The sequence below is a fragment of the Aulonocara sp. 'chitande type north' Nkhata Bay genome, linkage group LG3 (assembly GCF_057382095.1).
Source record: "Aulonocara sp. 'chitande type north' Nkhata Bay isolate Kocher_YH1m ecotype deep benthic linkage group LG3, A_spYH_male_GT1.1, whole genome shotgun sequence".
In the NCBI taxonomy this organism is placed as follows: domain Eukaryota; kingdom Metazoa; phylum Chordata; class Actinopteri; order Cichliformes; family Cichlidae; genus Aulonocara; species Aulonocara sp. 'chitande type north' Nkhata Bay.
Genome location: NC_141346.1, coordinates 14172696 through 14199177, shown reverse-complemented (window position 1 = coordinate 14199177; position 26482 = coordinate 14172696). Strand labels below are relative to the sequence as shown.

General features: G+C 44.1%; 1 protein-coding gene across 2 annotated transcripts in view; it reads left to right on the top strand.

The window, feature by feature from the left end:
* Nucleotides 1–26482, top strand: part of LOC147334076 (kinesin-like protein KIF1C) — a 31903-nt gene extending 5421 nt beyond the window's left edge. Inside the window, exons 2-28 of one of the 2 annotated variants that reach the window (XM_086286436.1) lie at nucleotides 9361–9486; nucleotides 10448–10524; nucleotides 10676–10754; nucleotides 11102–11202; nucleotides 11314–11379; nucleotides 11455–11633; nucleotides 11982–12093; nucleotides 12181–12258; nucleotides 12366–12431; nucleotides 12527–12605; nucleotides 12876–12954; nucleotides 13073–13221; nucleotides 14555–14674; nucleotides 14806–14933; nucleotides 15273–15352; nucleotides 15924–15999; nucleotides 16823–16902; nucleotides 17469–17563; nucleotides 19487–19570; nucleotides 19778–19958; nucleotides 20161–20233; nucleotides 20303–20401; nucleotides 20506–20667; nucleotides 22011–22322; nucleotides 22404–22493; nucleotides 22564–22798; nucleotides 22965–26482. In XM_086286436.1, coding sequence (XP_086142562.1) covers nucleotides 9381–9486; nucleotides 10448–10524; nucleotides 10676–10754; nucleotides 11102–11202; nucleotides 11314–11379; nucleotides 11455–11633; nucleotides 11982–12093; nucleotides 12181–12258; nucleotides 12366–12431; nucleotides 12527–12605; nucleotides 12876–12954; nucleotides 13073–13221; nucleotides 14555–14674; nucleotides 14806–14933; nucleotides 15273–15352; nucleotides 15924–15999; nucleotides 16823–16902; nucleotides 17469–17563; nucleotides 19487–19570; nucleotides 19778–19958; nucleotides 20161–20233; nucleotides 20303–20401; nucleotides 20506–20667; nucleotides 22011–22322; nucleotides 22404–22493; nucleotides 22564–22798; nucleotides 22965–23851 — 3873 coding nt within the window. In that variant the 5' untranslated portion in view covers nucleotides 9361–9380 and the 3' untranslated portion in view covers nucleotides 23852–26482. Of the gene's footprint in view, nucleotides 1–9360; nucleotides 9487–10447; nucleotides 10525–10675; nucleotides 10755–11101; nucleotides 11203–11313; nucleotides 11380–11454; nucleotides 11634–11981; nucleotides 12094–12180; nucleotides 12259–12365; nucleotides 12432–12526; nucleotides 12606–12875; nucleotides 12955–13072; nucleotides 13222–14554; nucleotides 14675–14805; nucleotides 14934–15272; nucleotides 15353–15923; nucleotides 16000–16822; nucleotides 16903–17468; nucleotides 17564–19486; nucleotides 19571–19777; nucleotides 19959–20160; nucleotides 20234–20302; nucleotides 20402–20505; nucleotides 20668–22010; nucleotides 22323–22403; nucleotides 22494–22563; nucleotides 22799–22922 lie in introns of both variants that reach the window. The other variant, XM_086286435.1, reaches the window with a different exon arrangement.

Below are 26482 nucleotides of genomic sequence, written 5' to 3'. Positions count from 1 at the left end.
TGGAAACAGCAGGATGCTTACAGGGAACATTTGATAATTCTTCTTTGTCGGTTTGCGGTCAGAAAGTTGAAATGGTTCCTGAAAGCTTCAGATCACAGTCAGAGTCAAGCTCATTAGTCACCACATATACGATACACATAGAAACTGGGAGGAGTGACTGGGAAACCGGAGACTGCAGGTGGATGCTGGGGCGGAGGAGGGGTTAAAAAAAGCAGTAGGATCTGCCTAACCTGCAGATCCTGCAGGTTACACCAACACTGGGAGGGTGTTTGGTGGAGAGGCAGGAGCTGTCTGTGCAAACAGCTGTTTGTAATGTAGTGAAAGAAATGAGCTGCAGCACTGACGATGAGCACATGCAGAGTTTATTTAATGCAGTCTTCTAGGAAACGTGCTGGATTGCCAAATAGAGTCGTTCCATGCATGTATGAGTGTTGTGTTGCAAGAGTTGAAACATCACTGGTGTTTTCAGAACTCTGGTCCTCAATATGAGGCCTGCAGACCAATGGTGGCCCCGCCAAACATCCACATTATGTAAAGCAGCACAACATGAGACTGAAGGAGAGTCTCTCTTCAGGTAAAGTTCTTCTGTTTGAGCCGTCACCAGTCTAAACCTTCCTAGCATAAACAAATTCATGTGGCGTTAAGAAATACCGCCTCACTCATGGTGACACCATCAATCAGTACAAAGCTGACAGCCACCAGCCTGAGCCAGCATTATTGTCTGAGCAGACATTAATCATACGCACATGGCATCCTAAAACTGGCACTCATTCAACATTTTTGCAGCAGAGCGTCACTGCTGCTGGTTTCTGATGGAAACAAATATGGCTGCAGCGGATTGTGGAGGTGATTGGAGATCAAGCATGAGCCTGACTGCAAAGCGGTAAAGTTCAGCCTCCTCCTTCCCACCTGTGTTTACAGGTTTCCTGCTTCTTCTCTTAAATCTCTAAACTTGTTAACCAGCAGCTGTTCCCAGGTAATCCGATTACTGATAAGGACCACAGAGAAGAGAAAAGCTCTTTTATGAAGACTGAACACTGAAACACCATTTAGATGTTTCCTTATTCATATGGAGAAGAGAAAGTTTGAGGAAAAGAAAGAAAACTAATGATTGCCGAAGCTTAATTTGTGTTGATGACTTTTAGTCTGATCGGATAGAAAAAAAATGATGCTTCAGTTATGATGTTTGGACTTGTTTTTCCTCTGAACAGACATCAAACTGCAACCTGACAAACAGGACAGGATGTTTGCTGCAATTAGTTAATGACTTTATTTGGTTTGTCCCATTTCCTGTTTTGTCTTCTTCTGTCTGAGGCTGTTGAAAGCTGGAGTCTTAAACTACAAATGTTGTTGTGTACATATCAGGCTGGGCTGCTCCGCTGCTCCATTTTAAACTTAAAGTGAAACTCATGTTGCTCTGTGGAAGAAACTTTGAAACCAAACTGTTCCCAGATGGCTGAACTGGTTTCAGCTTCATCTTTCTGTCAATCCGGCTCAAACTGACCTGCCACAACCTGTCGGGGAGTGAGTCTGGGGCTTTTAGAGAGAGGGCTGGTTTTATAACATAAGACCAAAGGAGAAAAGTTTGCAAAAAAGGAATGCAAGCATTAAAAGCTTTCTTTGGATCGTCTTGTTTTTATAGTCATTAGAAGCCAGTGGTTCTATATTTAGATTCGTTGCACAGCTGTAATGTCAGAGTAAAAGGACCTGTTGTTTTGATTCAACTCCTCAAACATCAGGACTCAGTGCTGTTCTCTCTCATCTGCAGGATTTATGCCTATGTTGGACCAACAAATAAAGCCATGTAAATAGAAGCCCTTTAGCTTAGTGCAGCTTTTTGAAAGTGTTTGAGGCCTGATGGAAGATGGAAGTCATTGACTAGTACTGACTGTAAACTGATGTATTCATGACCAACTAAAATCATAGACAGTTATGAAAGATGCCAAAGCTACCATGTTGGATTGTTGGAGTCGGAGCTGATTGTATTTGGTTGAGAAGGTGGTCATCAGCCATCTTTGTTATCAGTCAGGATCACAGCTGCTACTTAGTGTTAACTAGCATCCATCCATCCATCCATCCAGTTCAGGGGTCAGGGGAGCATTGTAGCCTCTCCCAGCAGTCATAAGGGAGAGGCAGGCTGTGTTGAGGCAATTTCACCTAACAATACCGGAGCTCAGAGTCTTGGACAGCTTGTGCAAAGGTCATTGTTTATTCTGTAAAGTTGGAAATCGCAACGTGGAAGTCTATGGGGACTGAATCACTTTTTGGAGACTGCCTCAAGTGGCCACTAAAGAAACTGCAACTTTGTTTTCCTGCTCTTGGGGAGTTTGATGAGTCTGACTGTGTGTAAGTGTGAGGCTTTCATTATCCACGCTGAGTCTGCACTGTTAATATCTCCCACTGCACTGAAAGCAGCACGGGGTTCCAGGTCATGTGACCAGGATGCAAAGCCAGCTCTGATCAAACAGTGTAAAAAGTTTTGTGCAAACTGGGTGTCGAGTGCAGCCGATGGCTATCTTTAGCTTTCTGTGTGTATATGTTACCATAGGACGTGTGTGTGTGCGGTATGAAGACCATTCATTATCACATTCCTCCACAGAGGCCGGCACATGGGAGCGGAGCTGTGGGAGTCTGAACACATGACTGTCAGATGGTGATGATGTCTTTACAGCAGATTAATAATCAACCCGTGAGATGTTTTTCTCTGCAGGATGATCCCACAGAAAACTGAACGGTGTCCTTTAATCTGTGAAGTTTTTTATGGAAACAGTGTTTATGAATAAACTTCAGTAGAGTGAAGAAATCCACACGTTTCCAATTTACTCAGGGTTTAATGTCTGAAGTTAATCGAGCATAGATGAAAACAGCCACTCGTTGCATGTGCAGAAGTCACCTGAGAATCTGTCAGTTTTTAAGTTTTCTTCAGTATCACATTAATAAAGTGAACTGTGTCCTTACATTTATGACTTCACTGCATAGAGGTGCTGTTCAGGCCTCATTCGGCTTTGTTTAAAGTGGTTTTTTGGATCATTTCTGTCCTGCTTTACATGAAGACGTGTTTAGTTACTGGCTAAAGTTTGCATTTGTCCTTCACTCAGTGATCTGAGGAGACTGTGCACGGTGGAAGGAGTTTGTTTCCTGTATGCTGAGCTGTCATGTTGTTGTTTCAGGGTGTCACAGCGATATTGCAGCTGTGACAAACACAGAGATGCGTTTGTGCAGGTCCTCGTTTAAAGGACTACAGAGTCTGAATCAGGATGTTGGAGGGGTCAAAGTGTATTGACAGCAAGGTTTACCTGAGATGTGACGTCGGGGGAGAGCTGGCCTCCTGCTGCTGTTACCACTGTGACTCCCAGCATCCATCACTCTTGGTTGGCCTGAGCTCCACTCCTGCGAGTCCATACCTATCAAGTTTTTGATAAATGTTTAAGAAAACCCCTACAGTCATTCTTTAGATGTTTTTTGAGGGAACTGATGACAGCAGGGACCTGAAATTTTGCATGTTTCCCACTAAAAACAGATTTTTTTCTTCTGGAAGATTTCTTGAACCCCTGTGAAGGTTATGTTGGAGGCTTCTGATCCAAATATTATTCTGGAGTTCAGATTGAGATCAGATTTGACTTTTTAAACTAAAAAGTTGTATGTCTTGAACTTGTTCACCAAAGGCTCACTTTTACTCACCTTCAAGTCCCACTCACACTGACCTCATAGTAACCACCTGTTGCTAGGGGAAAATGTGCATGCCCCAGCTGTGTGTGTGTGTTGCTGACTGTCTCCAGGCTTGTGTGACTTTGGCCTTGCTCGACCTACAGCACACAGCAAGTTTACTGACTGTGTTTACTGACTGTGTTTACAGACGACTGCTCCTTTTATTGATTTCTCTTGCTGAGCGTCCTTTCCCTTACGTTCTTGCTGTTGTTCAGAAAGCCGAGTCTCTCTAAGGTTACCTGGGAGCGCGCAGGTAGCGTGAGCAGGTAAACACAAGCGAGCGCGGGACTTTTCCATTTTCCCGTCAGTCACTTGAACTCTTGTTATTGGTGAAGTTTCCCAGGTCGTGTTTATATCTGCAGATGCAGTTTCGTGTTTCAGGCTGAGATGGTTATCGTCACATGACGCCATCAGAGAGGCATCCGATCGCCTCACGGTCGTCCTCCTTTCTTTACCACCTTTGTGTGAAAACTTGTCTTTGAGTCTGAGCTGCTGCTTCAGTGCAGAGAGAGACAGATGTTGAGCCTGAGACGGATTCTCTGCAAGACTGCGGCTGCCTCTGTTTCCAGACTCCTGCTCATGTGGTGTGACTCTGTGTGTGTTGTGTAATTTCTGTCTGAGTTCGCTCTGTCTCTGTCTGAGAGGTAGCTGATTGGCTGGCAGACGATCCAGCTGGTTTAGCTGTGAGATTAAAGGCGAGAGCTGCAACAACGAGCACGGCTGGATGTTTTTTTCCCGTGAAGCTGGAAACCTCTTTGTTTCCCTGCATGTTTAAACAGCTGGTTAGTCTGTCCAACAGCAGCTCGACCAACCGGGCCTGTTCCACCGCAACACTCTGAATCACTCCCTGTGTGTGTGTGTGTGTGTGTGTGTGTGTGTGTGTGTGTGTGTGTGTGTGTGTGTGTGTGTGCTGGGATGCCTGTGGCGTGAAGTCAGCGTTTCTGCCGGGCTCTATGGTATGAAGGCTGCTTGCTCACCTAGAGACACACACACACACAATCCAGTATCTGTGTCCACCATCTTGTCTGTTAGCAGAGTAAACACACACACACACTGTAGTTGCTGGTCTGTGTGCATGCTGCATTCACTGTCCCCTTACAGCAAAGGACATTTACAATCATTTGGAGTTCAGTTTAAGTCATTAAAGTTTAAAATAACTCACATCTGTTCACATCTGTCTGTGATCAGCTGTTGGTAAAGGAGAAACCACGAGAGATCAACAATAATCTTTAAATGAGTTAATTAATTATAATAATTAATTAATGGTGTTGACAGGCACAAAATATGTACATTAAAAATGTCAAACAAATATTATCACTGGAAATTTTAAATAATGAAGAATGAAATAAAGTATTAGGAAAGTAATACCAGATATTACTGTTTAAAAATTGTAATTGAAACTGGAACTCGTTTATTTAAAAGGGCAAAAAAATGTATGTGAAAAACCAAAAATTATTACAAATATTGAAAAATATCTTGAAAATGAATAATTTAATGTCACAAGAAATGTCAGAGCAGTCTATGAAATGTTAAGAAAATGTAAATAACGTGTCTTACACAGGAAATAAAGGATGTTTTAACAAAGTAACAAAGTAAAAGGAAATTTTCTATAAATAAAAGATAATATAAAAAATGTAGTTTTTTAATTGTGAAAATTGGAAATCCCTTAGAATTTCTTATATTATTTTTTAAATTAAAATGAAAATTTTTATTGTAATATTGATAATAATAATAATAATATTACAATTTCAATACATTTAAAAATAGAAAATAAAAAAGCTTTATATAAAAGGTCATAAAACATTAAAAACGTTTGCAAAAACAGAAAAATCGTAAAGTATAACATAAAATCATTTAAATGTAGGGTTGCATGTAGGGTTAAAAAGTATTTAAAGAATTAATACAAAGTCAGAAGCAGAGGTGCTGCAGATGCTGCAGATGTTGATGCAGCTGTGTGGAAATGTGCAGCGAGACTGACGGTGCTGATCAGAGCGATGATGTCACAGTGTGTGTGAAGAGCTGACCACGATTTGAGGACCATTGCCTGCGTTTGTAAATGGCGTCTGGATTTGTGATGCTTGAGGAAACTCGTGATGTTTCATATAAATAATGATCACATTACTCAAACAGAAAAACCTGTAAAACCTGATCACAGAGTTAAATAAAACTGGCTTCAGACTGAGCCTGAATAAAAACAGTCCAGCCTGAAAGCAGCTTGTTTGAGGTTTATTAGTTGTTTTCCTGCCGCGTGTGTTTAAATAAATGACACAACTGTAGCTTTCATAATGTTGAGCTGCTCTGTGTTTAGTGTTAAACATTCCTACGTGTTTGCAGGTTCCACCATTTGAAATAACAGTTTCTTAAATATGTTTTTAGATATTTTTTTTAATCATTTTCATCGCTTCATATTTCCTCTCTTATTCAGGACTGATTACATCATTTCTGAGCATTTAACCAGTGCAGGCAGCAGATAAATATCAGCCACAGACGTCAGTGGATGTTATCGCTGGCATTTCTAATAACTGACGAGCATTAAAGTTTGTGAAATATGAAAGGGGACAAATGTGTGGGGGTTTCCATGGTTTAAAATTCGTGTCAGCAGAAAGAATAACAAACGCGGTCGTAGTGACGACTGATTTGTTGTTTGCTATATTTCACACAAGGAGAGAGAAGAAAAAGTGAAACGATGTTTTTGTTGCTCTTTAATGCCGTCCTGTTGTCCCTGTGAAGAACTTGCTGCCAGCTTTGCTTCAGTATCTCCGGGTTTGATCTGAGAAGCGTCACCTCTGTGCTATGAGATTAAAGGCTGAGATGGAAATGAAATCAAAACCGCAGCAGATCAAATTTACAGCAGGAATGTCAAACAAACTTGAAGTAAAACCGTCCGTTGGTCCTCGGAGTCGCGCTCTGGTTTCATCAGCCTCACTTCACTGAGACGACACACAAAGATGATTCGCTGCTGCTTTGGTTTAAACATGTGTGATGCTTCAGTGCAGTCAGCAAAGGCAGAAGTTGGGCGCCGCTTCATTTGTTTCTCTTTGCATGAGCATCCCCATACTGACATCTCACTCAACCACAGAGGAAACAAACCAACCTGATCTGAGACAGGACGTCACAGAGACCCAACAATCGATCCCCCGATTCCTGCGCTACACACTCCAACAAAGTCTTATCGTCATTAATGTCGCTCTTATAGTTTTTTATTTAATGTTGAGGAGTTTACGCGTAAGCAGGGGGAAAGGTGTGTATATCAGGGACTAGTTTTAGTGGCGGATTAATCCGTGTTTGTTTCTAAACCTGCAAACGAAGCTGTAGTGTTATGTTTCACTATTTTCCTGAGTCAAAAAGGGAACAAGATACAGACAGAGTTAGGTTTACTCGATAGTGAGGCCAGGATTGTACTCAGTTAAATGTACTTCCGAGGGTGGTTTCGTTTTTTTATTTGAATAAATTGTTCAGTAAAATCAGGAATTCATTCACACACAAGCGTCTCCAAAGATGGAATAAATGCACTGATGTTTATATAGCGTGCCTTTCAACTTCATTTAAGCACTCGAGGCTCGTACTTACTACAAGATTCAGTCACTTATTCATACAGACATACAAACATTTTTCTGTTTTATTCTAACATTCACACACTCGGGTGGATGACTCTGAGACAGCTCTGGGTTCAGAAAATTGACCATGGAGGATTTGACATGTAGGTTGGAGGAGCTGCTCCACCACCTGAGCCACACCTGTTTGGCTGATGTCCATTGATGTTCACTAGTTCACTCGTTTGCTATTGTGAACGGTGCTGTTGGAGCTACCACACAGTTAGTCCTTATATATTTTGTAGGTGGGTGGTGAAGGGGCCTAAAATGCTCTGGTTGAAGCTGGAGTCTGATTGGAGGACAGGGTGGAGGTAGAGCAGATCGTCCACTAGTTGAAAGGTTGGTGGTTCGATCCCTGGCTACTCCAGCGTGTGTGCCAAAGTGTCCTTGGGCAAAATACCGAAGCATTAGTTGCTCTGTGTGTTTATCGAAGTGTTAATGTGAGGTTAAAAGTGCTTAGAGAAAAGCACCTGTGTGGAAGAGACTGGTACTCAGGCACTGGATTAGAAAGCACTGTGAAACACATACTCAGAGAAACTGAACATTTTTCAGCAGACACTCTCCTTAAGCCTCAGAACGAACTAAAATGCGCTTGCTGTGGATTCATGTGAACTCTGAGCTGAACCAAAGGTTGTTTTTTCAGAGGAGATGTCCACGCTGTAGCATCACGGTGCAGTCGTGTCGCGTTTCCGTGGTTAATCAGTGAGACGACTCCTCTACCAGAGGATCACACACTTTTCATCCACGTCAGATAGTTTTCTCTATAAAACAGTGAAGCGATGGAAACATTAAGTGCTCAGGACTTCCCCGAGTCGCCGCTCAGTGAGCTTATGTTGGAATGTCAGTCATGTGATTATTACAGACCGCCGAGGACGAAATTATAGAGCAGCCGCACACACGTGCTAACACATCAACACCAGCAGACCAATCGCAAACAGGCTGATGATCATCCCACTCTGATAGATGATTGACTGTCAGATCAATAACCTGCTCACTGTTTAACAGACCTCACACACACACGCACACACGCACACGCACACACACGCACGCGCACACACACACGCACACACACACACGCACACACACACACACACGCACACACACACACACACACACACACACACACTGACTGTAACAGTATCTGATGAGGTTCCTTCCCACGAGAACCCGACTGGAGTGTAAAAATGCCCGAGGCGAGGGAGATCGGCATACACTGGCACACAAAGAGACATAAAGGTTTGGGAAAAAGAGGAACAATAAAAAGGAAAAAAGTAGGAAAACGGGTGAAAAAGAGCCTCGTGGAGACGAGGAAGAACAGGAATGTCAAGAGAGGGGAAAGAATGAAGGGAGGAGCTTAGGAGACGCTAATGAAAGGGGGAGAGAGGAGGAAACATTGTTTGAATGCTTCGGATGAGTTAGAGGTAAGAAAGACGAATAAAAGCACGAGAGAAGCTGGGAAACAAAAGCATAACGAGAAAGGGAAGAGGAGAAAAGCAGAAAGATGAATAGAGGAAGTAAGAGTGCATTAACAAGAAAAGGAGGAAGAAAAGGAAAGATGGAGATGAATGGGAGAAGATAAGAAAGGCAGAAACCGTAAAACAGAAAAGAGAAGAAAGAAAAGAAAAGGCAGTTTAGAGAGTCGAGGAAAACTTAAGGACGAGGGGAAAAATAAGCGGTGAGGACTATATGAAAACTGTATGGAAGAGGACAGAGAAGAGAAGGAAAGGAAAAAAGGATGACGGGGGAATGGAAAACTGAGGACTGGAAAAAGAAGAGGAGGGAAAGAAAAGAGCGGGAATGAGGAAAAACCCGGCTCGTAAAATGAAGGGAGGAGTGCTGGGAAAGAGGAGGAAAAGTGGTCTGAGCAGCCTGGAGGTCCATGGAAAAAATAGATATTAAAACCACAATAAAAACAGTAGAAACACGACTAAAGGATCAGCAGAAAGACACTAAAATTGACAAAAGTAGTGAAGAAACCCTCTGTGCTGTGTGATTTGGATTTTGTTCTGTATGTTTATGACGATTTTTTAAACCGTGCTTTCTCATTGGCTGTCCTCAGGTGGTGGGCGGAGCTGAAAAATGGCGGGTGCATCAGTGAAGGTGGCGGTGCGAGTCCGCCCGTTCAACTCCAGAGAGATAGGACGCAACGCAAAGTGTGTGATCCAGATGCAGGGAAACACCACCTGTAAGAATGACACACACACGTTCTGTCCTTTAGGATTTGTGGGGCCCCTCGCTGAGACACTAACCTGAAGACGTCCTCACAGGATCTGAAACATACAGACGTCCTCAAAAAGATAAAGAAAGAAGAACAAATAAATTAGAAACCATAGAAATATATCACAAAGGTTTTTAGATAACGAGAGGCCTGTCACTGTTCTCATAATAAGACACAGCATGATGAGGACACACCACTGGCTAAGAGAACAGAGTTTTTATGATCACCATCTCATTATGATGTAATGAGGATTTTTATTGTGACCTTGAATCATAAACTGTGTATAACATGGATATACACATATTAAAGCTTCAGGTGTAGCATTGTGGCAGCACCCATGTTGGTGTTTTGGAGGTTAATCTTCTGTCACGAGCGTTAATGAAGTTAAAACTGACCTTCAATTTAAATGCTGTGAACCTGCTCGTCGCAGATTAGCCATGACATCACTGTGACATCACTTTAATGTGACTAAAGAATAAAAAAGTCCCTGAACTGGAATAGAAATAGCAGCATTTAGCTTGAAGCTAACAGTCACTATTGATTTTAATAAATAATGCTGATGCTCTCCTTACCTAACCTTTCTGTGGGTTAGGGGCTTTTATGGCCTCAACGTTCCCATGGGAACGTCATGTGAAGTCTGATCCGATTGCTGCATAAACTGACAGACACACACAGGCTGTTTATTAATAGACTTTGCTGCAGCAGGGCTGTTATTAGCAGCTGTGTGTCCATCTGACAAATACTTATATGCAGAGCCCGTCATATATTCTGTGAATGCTGGGAGTGGTCACATGCGGTTATCCCCACTTCAGTAGTGACACTTTGTTGCCTCCACATTTGAAAGTGAGGAGAAAAGAAATAAAACTGGAGTGTGTCCACAGACTTCTCGTCATGCAGTGAAGGTTGTTTCTTTTATGATTCTTTCCAGGCATCTCCAATCCCAAACAGCACAAAGATGGAGCCAAGAACTTCACCTTTGACTACTCTTACTGGTCACACACAACGGTGATAACACACTCTCTCTGTCTCACACACACACACACACACACACACACACACACACACACACACACACACACACACACACACACACACACAGAAAACATCAATAGTATAACCCAAAATCAGTGATAACAGTGTGTTTGTGTCCCTGCAGCCCGATGACCCCGGCTTCACCTCTCAGACACAGGTGTATAAGGACATTGGAGAGGAGATGCTGCTGCACGCCTTCGAAGGTAAGCCTGAACGCCCTCTCAGAGGTCAAAGAAGAGCCCAACCTCTATTTGCTATAATGGAAATATTTTTTTTATTAAATTCTAAATTATTTTGGCGGTTTCGGTCCTCCACAGTCCAGCTCCAACTATGTAGCTAATGAGACTAATGGTGACCAGTAACAACGCTGATACTTGTTACTCTACTGATACTGATGTGTAAAATGATACTGTTGTTGCTGATGATGATGCTGATCATGACAGCACGATTATATTCTACATAGGCTGGCTGATGGTCTTAATGTCTAATACAGGAATGAGTTATTTATAATTTTACAATAACTTGTAATGTTGTGGTTGTTGTTTTCCAGGATACAATGTGTGTATATTTGCTTATGGACAGACGGGTGCAGGGAAGAGCTACACTATGATGGGCAAACAGGAGCCTGGTCAGGAAGGGATCATACCACAGGTCATATCACATCATTGCTGCATTAAAATGCTGCTGTCGCTTTAATGTTTGCTGATTCAAAGGGATAACTGATGAAGAATTATATTAACGTGCGTCTGTCTGTGTGTTCAGCTGTGTGAGGACTTGTTTCAGAGAACAGGAGAAAACACAGATCCTGACCTGACCTACTCCGTCGAGGTAAGCCCTCATCTAACCTAGATCAGTTTTAGTTAAATCGATTTCCCTGATTAAACATCATCTTCTCCATCACAGGTGTCCTACATGGAGATCTACTGCGAGCGGGTTCGGGACCTGTTGAACCCAAAGTCCCAGGGCACCCTTCGGGTCCGGGAGCATCCCATCCTGGGGCCCTACGTGGAGGATCTGTCCAAACTGGCTGTGACTGGATTCACGGACATCCGGGACCTGATGGACGCCGGCAACAAAGCTCGGTCAGTTTTCTTCCAGATAATTTCAGAGGTCGAAGTTTTAAAGAAAGTGCAAAAGGCTGCAGATGTCTGAGGAAGTTTGAAAAACATAAACGGTTTCCTACTGGTAACCAATCCACCACATAATACAGCAGCTCTGTAGACTTGTTGTCTATCTTTTGAGCCAAGATCAGATTGATACCCAGTCAGTCCATCACTGGTGATATGTTATTTGCCCATTAGCCGATGTTTCTTATTCTAGTTAGGCCTGGTTAAAACATGCAGATTTGTTATAAATATAATTTTTTTATTATTATTATAAAGAATGAATTGCAGTAACATCAAAATAATCAAGTTCATTTCTGATTGCAGGACGGTTGCAGCTACAAACATGAATGAGACGTCATCCAGGTCCCACGCCGTCTTCACCATCGTCTTCACCCAAAAACGACGAGATCAGATGACCAGCCTGGACACTGAGAAAGTGTGTCTGCTTCTCTATTTTGTCCCCGCGGGGCATTTTCTTCCAAATGTCAGGTCTTTATTTTGATTCTTGAACTTTTCTCTTCAGGTCAGTAAGATCAGTCTGGTCGACCTGGCTGGAAGTGAACGAGCAGACTCCTCTGGGGCAAAGGGCATGCGGCTCAAGGTTGGAGATAATGTGGAGCAATCACATTATGTATCTACTCATGTGCTGCTCATTTTCATGCATCCAGTGCCAGATTCATCATGTATTCACTGTATGTTTGCATGCAGGAAGGAGCAAACATCAACAAATCTCTGACCACATTAGGAAAAGTGATTTCAGCTTTGGCTGAAATGGTAATTCAACACTGTCCACATTTACAAGTCAAATAATATCAGATGTGTGCAATGTGGGAGATGATTGCTGACTGCTTCTTGTCTCTGATCTGCAGCAGAGCAGTAAAAAGAGGAAAAGTGATTTTATTCCCTACAGAGACTCTGTTCTCACCTGGCTACTGAAGGAAAACCTGGGTAAGTAGAGCATTGGTAGGTCCAGTGTTAAAGGAGAACAGTAGAAAGAGTCATTTAAGGCTAACAGCCATTAGTAATATTGTCAATACTAGGACCAACGGCATGTTTCTTTGACCAAACTATTAATAAGACTTGTTGTATCAGGACTTATAGTACATCTTAACCTGTCAGGGCTAATAGTACACTTAACCACACAGACATTATGGAGTTGCCGAGTTAATATCAGACTTAGTTTAAGTACCTTAAAGGTTTGATGTGTGCTTCTTTCAGGAGGAAACTCTCGCACAGCAATGATTGCTGCGCTAAGTCCTGCTGACATCAACTACGAAGAAACACTGAGCACTCTGAGGTCAGTTACTGGGTGTCATCTGTCTATGAGGCTTTTTATGGATCAGTTAATGTGTTTTTAGGCAGCAGATGATTTAGTCAGATCAATATAATCTTAATTCTCTCCGGTTCGGTTCCAGGTATGCTGACCGTGCCAAACAGATTCGCTGTAACGCTGTGATCAATGAAGATCCAAACGCCAAACTGATCCGAGAGCTGAAGGCTGAAGTGGAGCGACTGAGAAATCTGCTGTTTTCTCAGGGCCTGCAGGAGCTGCTGGACAATGCTGGTATGCACACATTTTATACAGAATAATGAACCTTATCTGCTGTTCAGTCTGACGCCCGGGTCCAAATCCTACTTCTTCCAGGTCTTACAGTAAAAGTTTAACATCAAAGTAAGCATGAGAAAAAGAATGAATGAGGCGATTTTCTGACTGAAATATTTGTAAAACTGAATCTTTTCAGCTCTGCTGTTACTTTGGATGTAAAGAAACATTTATTTTGGTGAAGTTGGGCTAGTTGGCTAATGATGGTGGGAAGCTACACAGCTATGGTGATTCTAACACTTCATTCACACAGGCCTGAAAACCTGTGAAAACCTGAGAAATGTCACAAAGAAGGTCCCGACACCCAAACTTTGCTTGCGATTGCTTTGGGTGCTGACAGATTACCTTTGTCGCCAACAGCTTTTATGGAAGATGCAGATTGGTCAGCATTTATTCACAGTTTACTCTCTCTGCTGTTGTGGAACTTGAACTACATTATAACAGCCTCACTACTGAAACCAGCACATTTCAAAAGATGCAGATTTTTCAAGGCAAACGATCTCTGCTCATGGTTTGTGCCACACATTTCACTGCATCTTCCAAACAAACTGCTGGAGACCAAGGCAATCTCTTAAAGAGCAAAGCAGTTGCAGGGCTTTGGTGCAGCACTGTAAATTTCTCTGTAACAAGTTTTTGTGCCAACAGCAATCATTTGGGGAATACAAGTTTTTCAGTTGCAACAGGTGGTTGTCAACGGGTCTCCAGCCCCGTGTGACTAGAGCCTAATACAAATGCATTAGCAGAGGGAAGGAGCAGGGCTATAGCTCATAATCTTTAACTTCAACCAAGAGAAAATGTGATGTTATCTGTTATCTGTCCACAACATGAGGTTAATCATTATCTTGCTGCTGCATGATTTTGATCTCTCCATGTCAAAAAGTGCATGTGCTTTTCTATTGTGAACACTATGCATTGCTAAACACAGAAACGCTGTGCATGTGATACTCAGACTGCACTTCATATAAACATGGAATGCAGTCTGTTTACAGCCTAATAAACTGTACACATCACATGCTGTTGTTCTTTCATTTGGACCTGGTATGAACGGCATGTCTATGTGCAGCAGGCTGTAGAGACGGTTATTTACAGACAACAGCAACTGTGTGTGTGTGTGTGTGTGTGTGTGTGTGTGTGTGTGTGTGTGTGTGTGTGTGTGTGTGTGTGTGTGTGTGTGTCTGTGAGTGTGTGTGTGTCTGTGAGGATATTTACAAGCTGTCGTTACATAAGCAGGATTGCTGAGATGCCAGCATGTTAGAAATTAAACCTCCTCCTTTTCACTCTTTCTGCATTTCAGTCAACAACAACAACAACATCAACAACGGCCCCGGTGGTGTCGCAGGTGCGTCCCCCTCCCCTCTTCAGCTGGCTCTCACATCCAATGGGATCACGCCTGAGAATGGCCCCGCCCCTCCAGGTCACCCTATGTGTTTATGTGGATTATTGGGAATCTAATAAGACCGTGCATTTGTGTTTAATCACTTAAATAAAAAAAATACAAAAGTGGTCCATTATGTTTTTGTAATAAATGTTTTATTTGCTGTGCAGGCGCTGAGCCGGTATCTGAAGGGGACACACCCGCTGACCCTGATCAGCTGATCGAGGATGGAGAGGAAAGGGAGGAGGGAGAGTCCACAGAGAACATCAGCAAAGAGGAAGCAGCTGAGAGACTGATGGTAGGGCGAGACGTTTTATCACCTCGCACGTTTCCGGGTCATAATTCCATCATATCTAAATTTGTGAAACATGTGGCTTCCACTGTCAGAAAGATATATTATTTTTTGTATAGTTTTCTGGAAATCCAATGAAAAAACTGACTTACAACTTCAGAACGTGTCTGGGAAGCCTCAACTTTTTAGATTTTCTCAGTTTAAAAGAAATCCACGAACAGTTTTCTGTACATCTATGATTAAACTGCAAACAGGAGCTGCTATTTCACCTTTTTTGAGTGAGAATGAAGAAGTTTTATAGTCATGCGTTTATAGTACAATACGTTTGTGTGTTTTTGCTTTAAGGAAACAGAGAAAATCATCGCTGAGCTGAACGAGACATGGGAGGAGAAACTGAGAAAAACAGAATCTATTCGTCTGGAGAGGTTCGTTTTATTGGACTCTGAGCTTTTTACATGTCTTCAGTTAATTTAGTCAATGTGTTTTGTTGTCACTTGTAAAAGTGCTAACGCTACCGTGAGCATCAGCGTTCGTACTGGTGCCGTGGGCTCTTTTTCTCCTGCGCTTATCAGACAAAACCTCAGGGCAGGTGTAGGAGTAGAAAAAGTCTCATCTCAGCTGCTGCATCTTCGTCTGCATTAGCAGGAAGTCTTGGAGCGTCTGCACTGACATGGAGTCAAAAACTCTTGTCTGTAACCCGGCAACAGCAACCACGCAAGGTTTAAAAGTCTAGAAACCCACCGAAGCGCGGTTTATGTCAGTCGAGTGATGCGACTTTTGGTATTTCACACGGTTTATAAAGGCAACAACAGGCTTAACGACCCTTTATTCACCATGGCACACGAGGCTCATGGGAACTGTAGTGTTTAGAGTGTTTAGGTGGAAAAGCTGAGTGTGTTTGTTCAGTAACTCACAGGGGAAAACATTTGGAAACATGAACAAAGAGAAGAAACATGGATGGTGACTGATGTCTCTGTTTCTCATTCACTCCCTCAGAGAGTCCCTGCTGGTGGAGATGGGCGTGTCCATAAAGGAAGATGGAGGAACACTGGGCGTCTTCTCTCCTAAAGGAGTGAGTGTATATTTAACCTTTCTCTCTGGTTTAGTAATACTTTAAGTTTAGGATTGTGTGATCACCTGCTGACGCACAATAATGCAGCTGTAGTTCCTGCTGGTACTTCAAACTGTGTATTTATTGTTTGAATTCACCTTTATGTCAGGTTAAATCTACCCTTTGAGTTAGTTGGAGATTTGTTTTGTTAGAACAGCCGATAAATGGGTTTTACTTCATGCCTGGGAGTGTTCGTCAAAGTCAGAGCCGAGTGTCTGCTGCTCATAAGCACCTGTGTCGAGTCACACTCAGCTTTGGAAGTGATGATGTCACTGTTTGCTTTTAAGTCTCTCTGGTCTTTGAGGTAAAATCGGTCTGCTGAGCAGATGTTTGAAATCCAGATTAAAACTCAGAGATGATCGATCACGCAGCAGCTTTTCTTTCCGTACCACGACCTCACCAACACTTTTAAATCTTTGCCTCATAAAGACGACATCTGACAGCCTCCACTCTGCCCTTAACGACCAGTTTTGACAGCTCAGCTCAGTAAAAACAACCTCGACTCAATGTCAGCATTCACTTTAATTGTGTTGTCTTCATTCATGCTTCACTTTGGTAAATTACGCTGTTTATAAAAGTGTTTATAAAAGGATCTGACTGAACACAGTCGTGGCTCCAGTCCTGTGTTCAGTGCTAGTTAAAAGTCAACAGCATCTAATCGTGTTTAGTGTTTTCACTAATAATAATAGTTTTCACTTTCACTGTGGGGATCTGCCCCACTTTTAAAGGGAAAAAAAAGATGTCCCCATCAAGTAAAACTCAATTTTGTGTGTATGTGTTACAGACGCCTCACCTGGTCAACCTGAATGAAGACCCTCTGATGTCTGAGTGCCTCCTGTATTACATCAAGGAGGGCGTGACCAGGTCAGCTGTGATTTCATCAGTTAATCGATCGCTTTGCTGGTCTTTGCTCAGAAAATCTGATAAATTGAGTCTAAAGTTAGAAATAGTTTTAGTCGTCCTGTGAAGAGACCGGAGGTCAGAGACGCCTCAGCTCACCTCCGTGTGAAAGCAACAAATTACATACAGACACAAGTCTATCACTAGTTTAGCTGCTTTACTTCAGTAGTAGTAGTAGAAGTAACGACACTGTTTACATGTAGTGCATGCAGAAATCTGCTCGTGCAGAGGTTACCACATCAATAATGATCCACAGAGTCCTTGTTGAGAACAATGACAATGAGTCTCGTTACATATCATCTTATCAGACACGAGACTCGCAGTTATCTAACAACAACACGCAACAGCTTTATGATTTTGGACATCAGAAGCTCCTCCGTTAGTTTTATTGCAGGAGAAGTTGCACCTTCATCTTTAATCCTGGTGGAGTTGTATAACTAACTTGGCAGGTGTTTACATTAAAGTTTTTTCCTCTGTGTGTGTGTGTGTGTGTGTGTGTGTGTGTGTGTGTGTGTGTGTGTGTGTGCCAGGGTCGGGCAGCAGGACGTGGACATTAAACTGTCGGGTCAGTTCATAAAGGAGATTCACTGCGTTTTTGTCAGTGAGACCAACGAGCAGGGAGAAGGTGAGATTTTTACTCCTTGTATAAACCTGGTCACATGTCTGACACTCTGTTCCCTGATTGGCTGACTCTGCTCTGCTACACTGGTGTTCTGTGTTCAAACAGCTTCATTGTGCAGAGTTTAAGTAGCCTCGGTCCTGTGCTTTGAGCGCCCTCTGCTGGTATAAACTGATCAGCTCCTGAAGTTCACTGCGTGATAACCTGGCCTGAACCACGAGCCGTTCAGTACTTTACAGACACCAGAGAAACATATTCTACTCTTTACCTGGAACTGTTTAACATCTGAAGTTATAAAAGAATAAAAGTACAAACTACAGTTGTAATTATTATTTATTAAAATCCGCTTCATTATTACCACCTGTTGCGTCATAGTTGGCCTATTCTACAGTCTGCTGTCATGGATCTCCTGTACAGTGCTGGAAGTTTTTCTTATTATCAAACGTGGTGTGAGGTTGTAATAATGATGTAGTGAACATATCTGTCAGCAGCCTGCCCTGCTCACTGTGCACAGTTTTTGTTTCTATTATAGGATCTGTATGATGTCATAAAGAGGTCATATCAGTAATATAGCCAGCTGTGAGCACACCTGCAGTCTGTCCTTCAAAGAAAGGAGCTCCAGCAGCTTGCTTCAGACAGAGGGGCTGCTCCCAGGGTGACATAGATAAAGATGATTTTGAACGGTTAGTCATGCCGTGCTGCTGTGGCAGTGTGAGCATAACAGAAATAAAAACATGGATTTGAAAATGCATTTTTAATCAGGTTTGGTTTCCATCACTCCTCAAAATAAGCTCTCTGACATGTTTGAGCAGCAGCTGGGTTTAAAGTCAGACCTGCAGACGGCTGAGTTGATCATTAACATGACTAATGGCTCGACTAAGTCACCATGGCAGACAAATGTGCTCTTGAGTTCTGTCACATTACACCTCCTGATTTCACTGGCTTATGTTCATCTTCAAAGACTGAGAGCACACTCAAACCTGTCTGTGAAAGTTTAAGACAAGAAGGAATAAAAAGGTCCTGCAGTACTTTTCTTTAACACATGATGGCGCCACATGCGCGACGTGTATGATGTGTGGATTTAGAAACCTTGCAGCCAGGACATGTTGATTAGAAAAGTTTGAGTGTGTGTTTCTATATATATTAGCTTCAATTGTGTACTGACACTAAAATATATTATACAAATGTGGTATCACATGGGGCTAATTTGCATAAATGTACAGTAGATTATGAGGGGGAAGGTTCCTGTCTCACCTTAGAAGTCTGGTCTGTGTGTCGGCATTAGATCTTTGTTCTAGGAGCGTGTGTGGAGTCTGAAGCTGTGAAACCTGCAGCTCTGTTTCTGTTTTCATTGAAAGCTTGAAAAACAGCCGTGTGTGTGCTCAGTGAGTGACTCTCTTTCTTCTTCTCTTTCTGTGAAAGCTGCCAGGAAATCTGTCAGGTATTAGTCCCTGTTACTTGTTGTCATGGTGACATCATCCTCATGTTCACGCCCATGTTTCCTGTGCCCACCCTCCAACCTCCCCCCAACCCCAACCTCCCTACACCTGCCCTGCTCACCCTCTGTGTGTGTGTGTGTGTGTGTGTGTGTCTGCTGCTGTTACCCTGAGCGCTGTAGCACAATCCCTGGTTTCGGTGCATGTCTCTATGTGAGACCTCGAGGCCTCTGCAGTTGTGGCCACACCACTTTCAGATCCAGGTCTCTGTCTCTGGATTTTGGATCAACCTTTCTGCTAATGTTACAGGAGGAAGCCCAGATATTAAAGTCTTTGATGAAGCCCCCATAAAACATCCATCACTGCTGCTGATTCCTGCCTTCAGACTGTTTCATGCTCATGAGTCATATCCTCGTGTTTCACAGTTCTGTCTTTCAGTTCTCCTGATGAGTTTTTCTTCCTTTGCTTGGACTCTCTGTGTCTCCCTCTGCAGTGGTGGTCACTCTGGAGCCGTTAGTCGGAGCAGAGACCTACGTTAATGGGAAGCAGATCACAGACGCCGTCATATTAAAACAAGGTACAGAAACACACCCGGCAGCTTTAAACAAACAGGAAGCACCTGCCGTTACACGGCTGCTGCAGCTGTTACATCAGGTTTCCCTTTAGTTTACAGCTTATTATGCATCACGTGAAAAACAAAGAAGGTTTGATCGATGGAGTAAATACACCACCCAAAACCAGCAGCCGGCCTCAGACTCCGCTTCCTGTCTGTTTCCGTCTCTAGGTAACCGCATCGTCATGGGGAAGAACCACGTGTTTCGATTCAACCACCCGGAACAGGCGAGGCTGGAGAGGGAGCGCAGCGCCACGATGGAGCAGCAGGAGGAGCCGGAGGACTGGAACTATGCCCAGAAAGAGCTGCTGGAGAAACAAGGCATCGACATCAAGCTGGAGATGGAGAAGAGGTAGACGTACCTTTACTACACCCTGAAGTTTGGGTTTCAGATAGCATCTCTAGACACACTGTAAACCACGTCAGATATCAGAGCTGTTGCCTGATTACTGATCATCTCATTGGTTGTGTGTGTGTGTGTGTGTGTGTGTGTGTGTGTGTGTGTGTGTGTGTGTGTGTGTGTGTGTGTGTGTGTGTGTGTGTGTGTGCTGCAGACTGCAGGACGTGGAGACTCAGTACCGTAAAGAGAAGGAGGAGGCTGACTTGCTGCTGGAGCAACACCGACTGGTGAGTTTCTCCTCCACGTGAGCTCGTGTGGTGACCGCTTCTGGTGTTTAACCTTCTCTGTGTGTGCAGTACGCAGACAGCGACAGCGGGGACGACTCGGACAAACGATCCTGTGAGGAAAGCTGGAGGCTCATCTCCTCCCTGAGAGAGAAGCTGCCAGCTAATAAGGTACCAGCTCCTCGAGCTGCTCCTTCATAGCTCCTCATGTAGCTGTGACTTCACATAAAGACCTTAGTGGCTGTTCCCCGGCTCACCTGTGTGTCTGTGTCCAGGTGCAGTCCATAGTAAAGCGCTGCGGTCTGCCCAGCAGCGGTAAGAGGAGGGAGCCTCTGCGAGTCTATCAGATCCCTCAGAGGAGGAGGATCAGCAAAGACCCCAAACGGGTGACCATGGAGGACCTCCGCATGCAGGCCGTCAAAGAGATCTGCTACGAGGTCTCACAAACACACACACGTGATATCAGTGTTTTCTGTCTGGTTTCAGAGGGACAGATAAACATTTTTGAACGTTTTCTAATAGATGCTCCCATATCTGTGCATTCAGGGGCAAAGAATTAAACCTTTACCTTGAAAAATACACTGGACGTGTCCTTTAAACCATTAAACCCTCCTGGAGACGGCTCCAGGTGGGCACTTTAGACTGCTCTGTAGTGTTGGACGTTTTGGTTTAATCCAAGATGCAGTTTACCAAAGATTAAGGACTTACTTAGACAGACTCCCAATTAGTTAGACTCCATCGCTCCAGTCAAACACAACATATGAGTGGTAAATCATGAGAATCATATATGATGCATTTCCCATTAAAGCCAGCATAAGTAGATTGTTACAGACTTTGCTGCGTTACCATAAACTCTGTATAACAGATAATCGTAGCTAATGCCACATTTCCTTTTCCTTTCCACATTTTGAAGCCTCGGCTGTAGCATTTTGCCTGCCACTGTGTTGAGTTCTCAATCCATAGACTGTACGGAGCGTCACACTGACACTGGTATCAGCTAATTAGTGTAAAAAATAAGTCCACTAGAGCTCAGAGTTCTTGGATGGTCTGTAGTACAACTAGTACATACCCATGATACAGTGTGGATTGGTCTGTTCAGCCTGTGTGTGATAAATTATGTGACTGTCTGAAGATATCAAACCAAAACATAGAGAGGCAAATTACAAACCTAAGTGGGTCCAGATTTGCCCATTTTTGTGGGTTCTGTGCAACGCTCAGGCCCTGCTTTACTGTGTAAATACCATTGAAGTCCATTGCTAGGTGGCTGTCAGGCAACCTGACACGTCATAATATATTGTGCACTGTACATTTAATGAGGTGTTTCCGGAGCCTTGATACTAAAAAAGGGTTATTGTAGCCCATTGATATGTGGTTCCAAGGCCATGTGATGATGTCATTGTATCTGATGTAGATAATAACCTGCAGGAACAAGAATCTGTGGACAAATTTGGTGGATTAACAGTAAATCCACCAAATCCAGGGGCAGGGATTGCTCAGTAGGTCGAGTGGTGGCCCCATGATCGGAGGTCGGGGGTTTGAATCCACTAAACAGGTACTATTAGGTATCCCTGAGCAAGGTACCGTCCCTGTCCACTGCTTCACTGAATGAATGGGTTAAATGCAGAGAGGAATTTCCCTATAGAGATCAATAAACTATATATTATTATTACTATTAAATTAACCAGCACAAACAGTCCAGAGGACATTAGAGGAGGAGCATTTTGATGTTTTCTTTTTTCTTCTTCTTTAAACTGTTCCTCTGTGTGTGGCGCCCCCTCAGGTGGCTCTGGGAGACTTCCGTCACTCCCGTCAGGAGATCGAGGCGCTCTCCATCGTCAAAATGAAGGAGCTGTGCCGCATGTACGCCAAGAAGGACACCAACGAGAGGGAGAGCTGGAGGGCCGTGGCCCAGGACGTCTGCGACACTGTGGGCATCGGAGAGGAGAGGAGCCCTGCCGCTGAAGAGGGAGGAGGAGGAGGTGGAGGAGGAGGAAGTGGTGGTAGTGGAGGAGGAGAGACAGTGGAAGGTGGAGAGAAGAGAGGCGTGTACGATTTGAAGGCTCACATCGATAAGCTGACAGATATTTTGGAGGTGAGTTATGCTAAGCTTGTTTTGTTCACAACCTGAGGATGGTGCTAGTGGAGCAGAGCTAAACGTGCGCGACTTCTGCAGGAGGTGAAGCTGCAGAACAACATGAAGGACGAGGAGATCAAAGCTCTGAGAGATAGAATGATCAAGATGGAGAGCATCATACCTGTTCAGGTAAGTTCGCACCTCCCGTCAAACCATTGTTGCCTCCTCCAGTGTTAATTTTTGTTTGACTTATTTCCAGGACGACGACATGAATGGTGAGGGAGGAGAATCCCCTCAGAGAGAGAGAGACGGGGACGTGGACGAAGACGACGACTGCCCCAACCACCCAGAGGTCAGAGTTCAGCGGCTGATGGATGAGGACCCGGCATTCAGGAGAGGGCGGCTCCGCTGGATGAAAAAGGAGCAGCAGCGGCTCCTGAACCTGCAGCAGCAGAACATCACCAAGAAGCTGCGAGGACAGAACCAAAGCCAAGGTGAGCACGGGGGTGTGGCTGTACCGTTAGAAGTCCCCACTATTGATCGTCATCGATAAACCTATCAAATGATCTGGAATTAGTTGAGTCGGTTGCTTGTACTGTGTCCATCTTTTATTTACAGTCTGTGCCCTGACCCCAGCCCTTGCTCCTCCAACTCTTCCAGGTCAGAACACCCCCACTGTCCCGATCCACCTCCCGGGAACCGGTCGCTTCATCCCTCCCCAGGAGTGCAAGCTCAAGTTCCCCTTTAAGAGTAACCCTGCCCACCGGCTGTCCTGGGGACCCGCTAGCGCTGCCCTGCAAGCTCTGGGTCTGGGCGAGGGAGGAGGAGCAGGAACTGATGCTGGTGAGCAGAAGGAGAACAGGGGAGGAGAAGCTACAGGTTCTCCCTCACCTCCGCCTCCCCCACAAGGTCAACTCCCTGGTCTCTTGCCCCTCCCCTTCCCAGCTCAGCCTCCTCGCATGCGCACCCCCAGCCCTCATCGTGCCTGGCAGCAGCGTAACCAGGGCAACCAGGGTGGCTACCACTACAACAACCAGGGCAACAACCAAAACCAGCAACGTCGTTACCGCCGAAACTCCCTGGACAGCTCGCCACAGGGCAACGGGAGCTACGACAATGACCAGCACTTCAGCGGCGGTGGCAACGGTGGTCACCAGGGGCGACCAAGACAGAGGAGGGGGTTTTCCCCTGGGCCAGGGGGGGAGAGAGGAGGAGGAGGCAGAGGAGGAGGAGGAGGAAGCAGAGACGGGGACAGAGACAGAGACGGAGGCTTCCCTTATAATCAACGCCAGCACCATCAGTACCACCACCACCATCCCTACTACAACCCCCACAATGCACCATTCCAACCTGGACCTCACCCTCACCCCCATTACCACAGCCTGCCGCGGTCAGGGGCCCCGGCCCTTCCTGCTGACATGCTACTGGGCATTGTGCCGCCGCCAGGGGTGTGGGCTTTCAACACTCCGCCCAGGATGAGGCGGCAGTTCAGCGCACCGGACCTCAAAAACAACAACAACAATAACAACAAGGAGACACCGATCTGACCTCTGACCTCCTGAACATGGAGGCTCCTGATTGACTGCGGGACATGGGGTGATCCTGATGCTGTAGAGAATCGGCTGAGAGTGTGGTTGTGTGTGCACGTGTGTGCATTTGAGCACTTTTACACACCCTGTATCCTCTATCCTGCTGTGCGTGTGTTTGTGAAGCTTTTAGCTTAGCACAGGTGAGCTGTTAGCAATGCTGACGTGCAAAAATTGAATTTCAATTTGTTTTATTCTATTTTATGGAGTTTGTCATTCTGTCAGACTTTGATCACGTAATGATTTAGCTTTTTTTTTCTTTTTTAAATTTCACCGATGGCTGATGTTCGGGCGTTGATCACTGTGTTAACGAGGTGCCTTAAAGCCGACATGTCTGCTGGTGAAGCTAATTTTGTTTTAAAGATAAAGGACGTCAGTTAGCAGGGTGGTGTTTTTGTGTTTGATGAGGGGTTTTTTTAGCTTTTAGTGCTAGCAGGTGAAGAATAGGTGAAATTGTGAGCTTCGCCTAGCCTACGCTGCATTCAAGTTCCATGGGAATTACAGATTGTACAGCTTGTTAAACTCACTTCAACCCTCAAACTGATGATTAGGAATTTAATCAGAAACAGTAAACTTGTATTTACATCTTCTCCCATGTGATTTGAATGCAGCATCGCTGAGTGCTACAAACCAAAGAAAGCGACTGTGCGGCACTTGCTAGTCAGGGTAAAAGCGTCAGTGCAGGAATAATAAGTGCCAATGGGGCATTTGCAAAAACAGCAAAACAAAAATGGAGAAGTTGAGGGTGAGAACGGCGAGTGTAAATGGGCCCCTGAGGAAGAAGAGGTGCAGAGAGGAGTAGTAGTAGGTGCTGCGCTTGTCTTACCTGTCAGATGTTTGTTTTTAAGAGCTGTGTGTGTATATTTGAAGTGTTAAATCTGATTTTTAAACACGTGAAATGTCCTGACGGTAGGTTCACCGTCTCTGGCAATCGTGGGAAATGCAAGTGATGCGTAACACATGATGATGTCCCAAGGTGGGAGTTGATGTTGGAGCTCAGAGACATAATCATGAAGGGATGGATTTGTTTATGTAGGGCTAGATAAGCAAGGAATTCTGGGAGATGTATTGAGAAGGAGAAGGTTTTGAGGGAGAGAAGAAGCTGATATACAGTAAGCGTTTTGTTTTTGAAGAAGTAACAGACACTACAGCATGTCAGGTGTGATACAAGATTCCTGCTGTAAGGATGTGACACTTTTTACATTATATCCAATTCAAGAAGGATGGGAAAATTCACTGCTGCCTTCCTGGCACGTAGGGATCCTGGAAATTGTGGCCTCCACCTGTTTCAGGTTGCTTTTAATTTCTTCTCTTTTTCAAACATGACATTTACACACACATATTTTTGCTGGTGTTGTGTTCACTTCACATCTTTAAGATAGGAAACAAATTTCCAGCTTCCTGCGTCACAGCGAACGCAGCGTTTTATGTGCGTTTTATTCGCACTGAATTAATGAAGACAAGTTTACTGCCAAGAGGGGCTGGGAGAGTTGGCGATACTGCGCACACTCCACCCACTCAAAGCAGAGGATTCTGGGAGTTAACAAGTGGAGCAACTATGAGCTCTGTGGCTTTTAAGGCTTTTTTCATAAAAAGGTTAGAACCAACCAATGGCAGCGCTCCTTCCTGCTGCAAGAGGGAGTCAGTGCCATGACGATGACGATAATTATGATGAAAATGAAAGTGATTGCAGTTGGCCTGAGAAGCATGATGTCAGCAGAATCTCTGGAATTGACCAATCACAGGACAATCTCTAAACCTGCTTCCACTGCCGGGCCTGATGGGAAAATTAGTTTTTTAATTATTATTTTTATTTTTTAGATTTTTTTCCAGCTTGGGCCTCCGATTGGCTGTTTGTTTTTCATTTGTGTATCACATCATGTACTGCGTATTTTAACCAACCTCCATGTTTGACCTTTGGTTTATGATGTCATCAGTCATCATCACTTATTAATATAATTATCCTAAAGTTATACGTGTCATTAATACTTGGTTATTGTGGATGCTGCTAAAGGGAGTTTCTTTGCCCTCACGCAAACCGTTGAGTTAGTGTATGTGTTTGTGTATGTTGAGTGTGTGTGTGTTGGGCATCTGTTTGTGTGTTTGTGGGTTAACTTAGAATCAAACAGTAAAGTTTGTTTTACTTCATAAAGCTGATTTTAGTCATTATTCTTTTTCTTTGGTTAGTTTTGTTGTTTTTTGAGGTGGAATGGGGGAGGGACTTGGAGGGGGTGGGGTGTTGCCATAGCAGCCATGACTCGGCAGAATTCCAGAACATTCTAGAACTCCCCTCACTGACAGGCTGTGCCCATTCCCTGCACCTCTGCTCTAATCATGACCTCAGAATCTGTGACATTACGGCGTGTTATCGCTTCAGAACTCGAAACACGGATATGGATATGATGACATCATGGTGTAGCCCTCTTCCTGTTGGCCCAGACCCCCTCAGTTGCTTTTTTGTTATTGTTGTTGTTTTCTCTCTGTATGTGTTGGGTTGTCTTTTGTTGTTGTTTTGGTTGTATCAGGAACCAATCTCAGGCTCTACCTGCAGACAACATGATGGCAATAAACTGTCTCCAAGATTCAAAATAA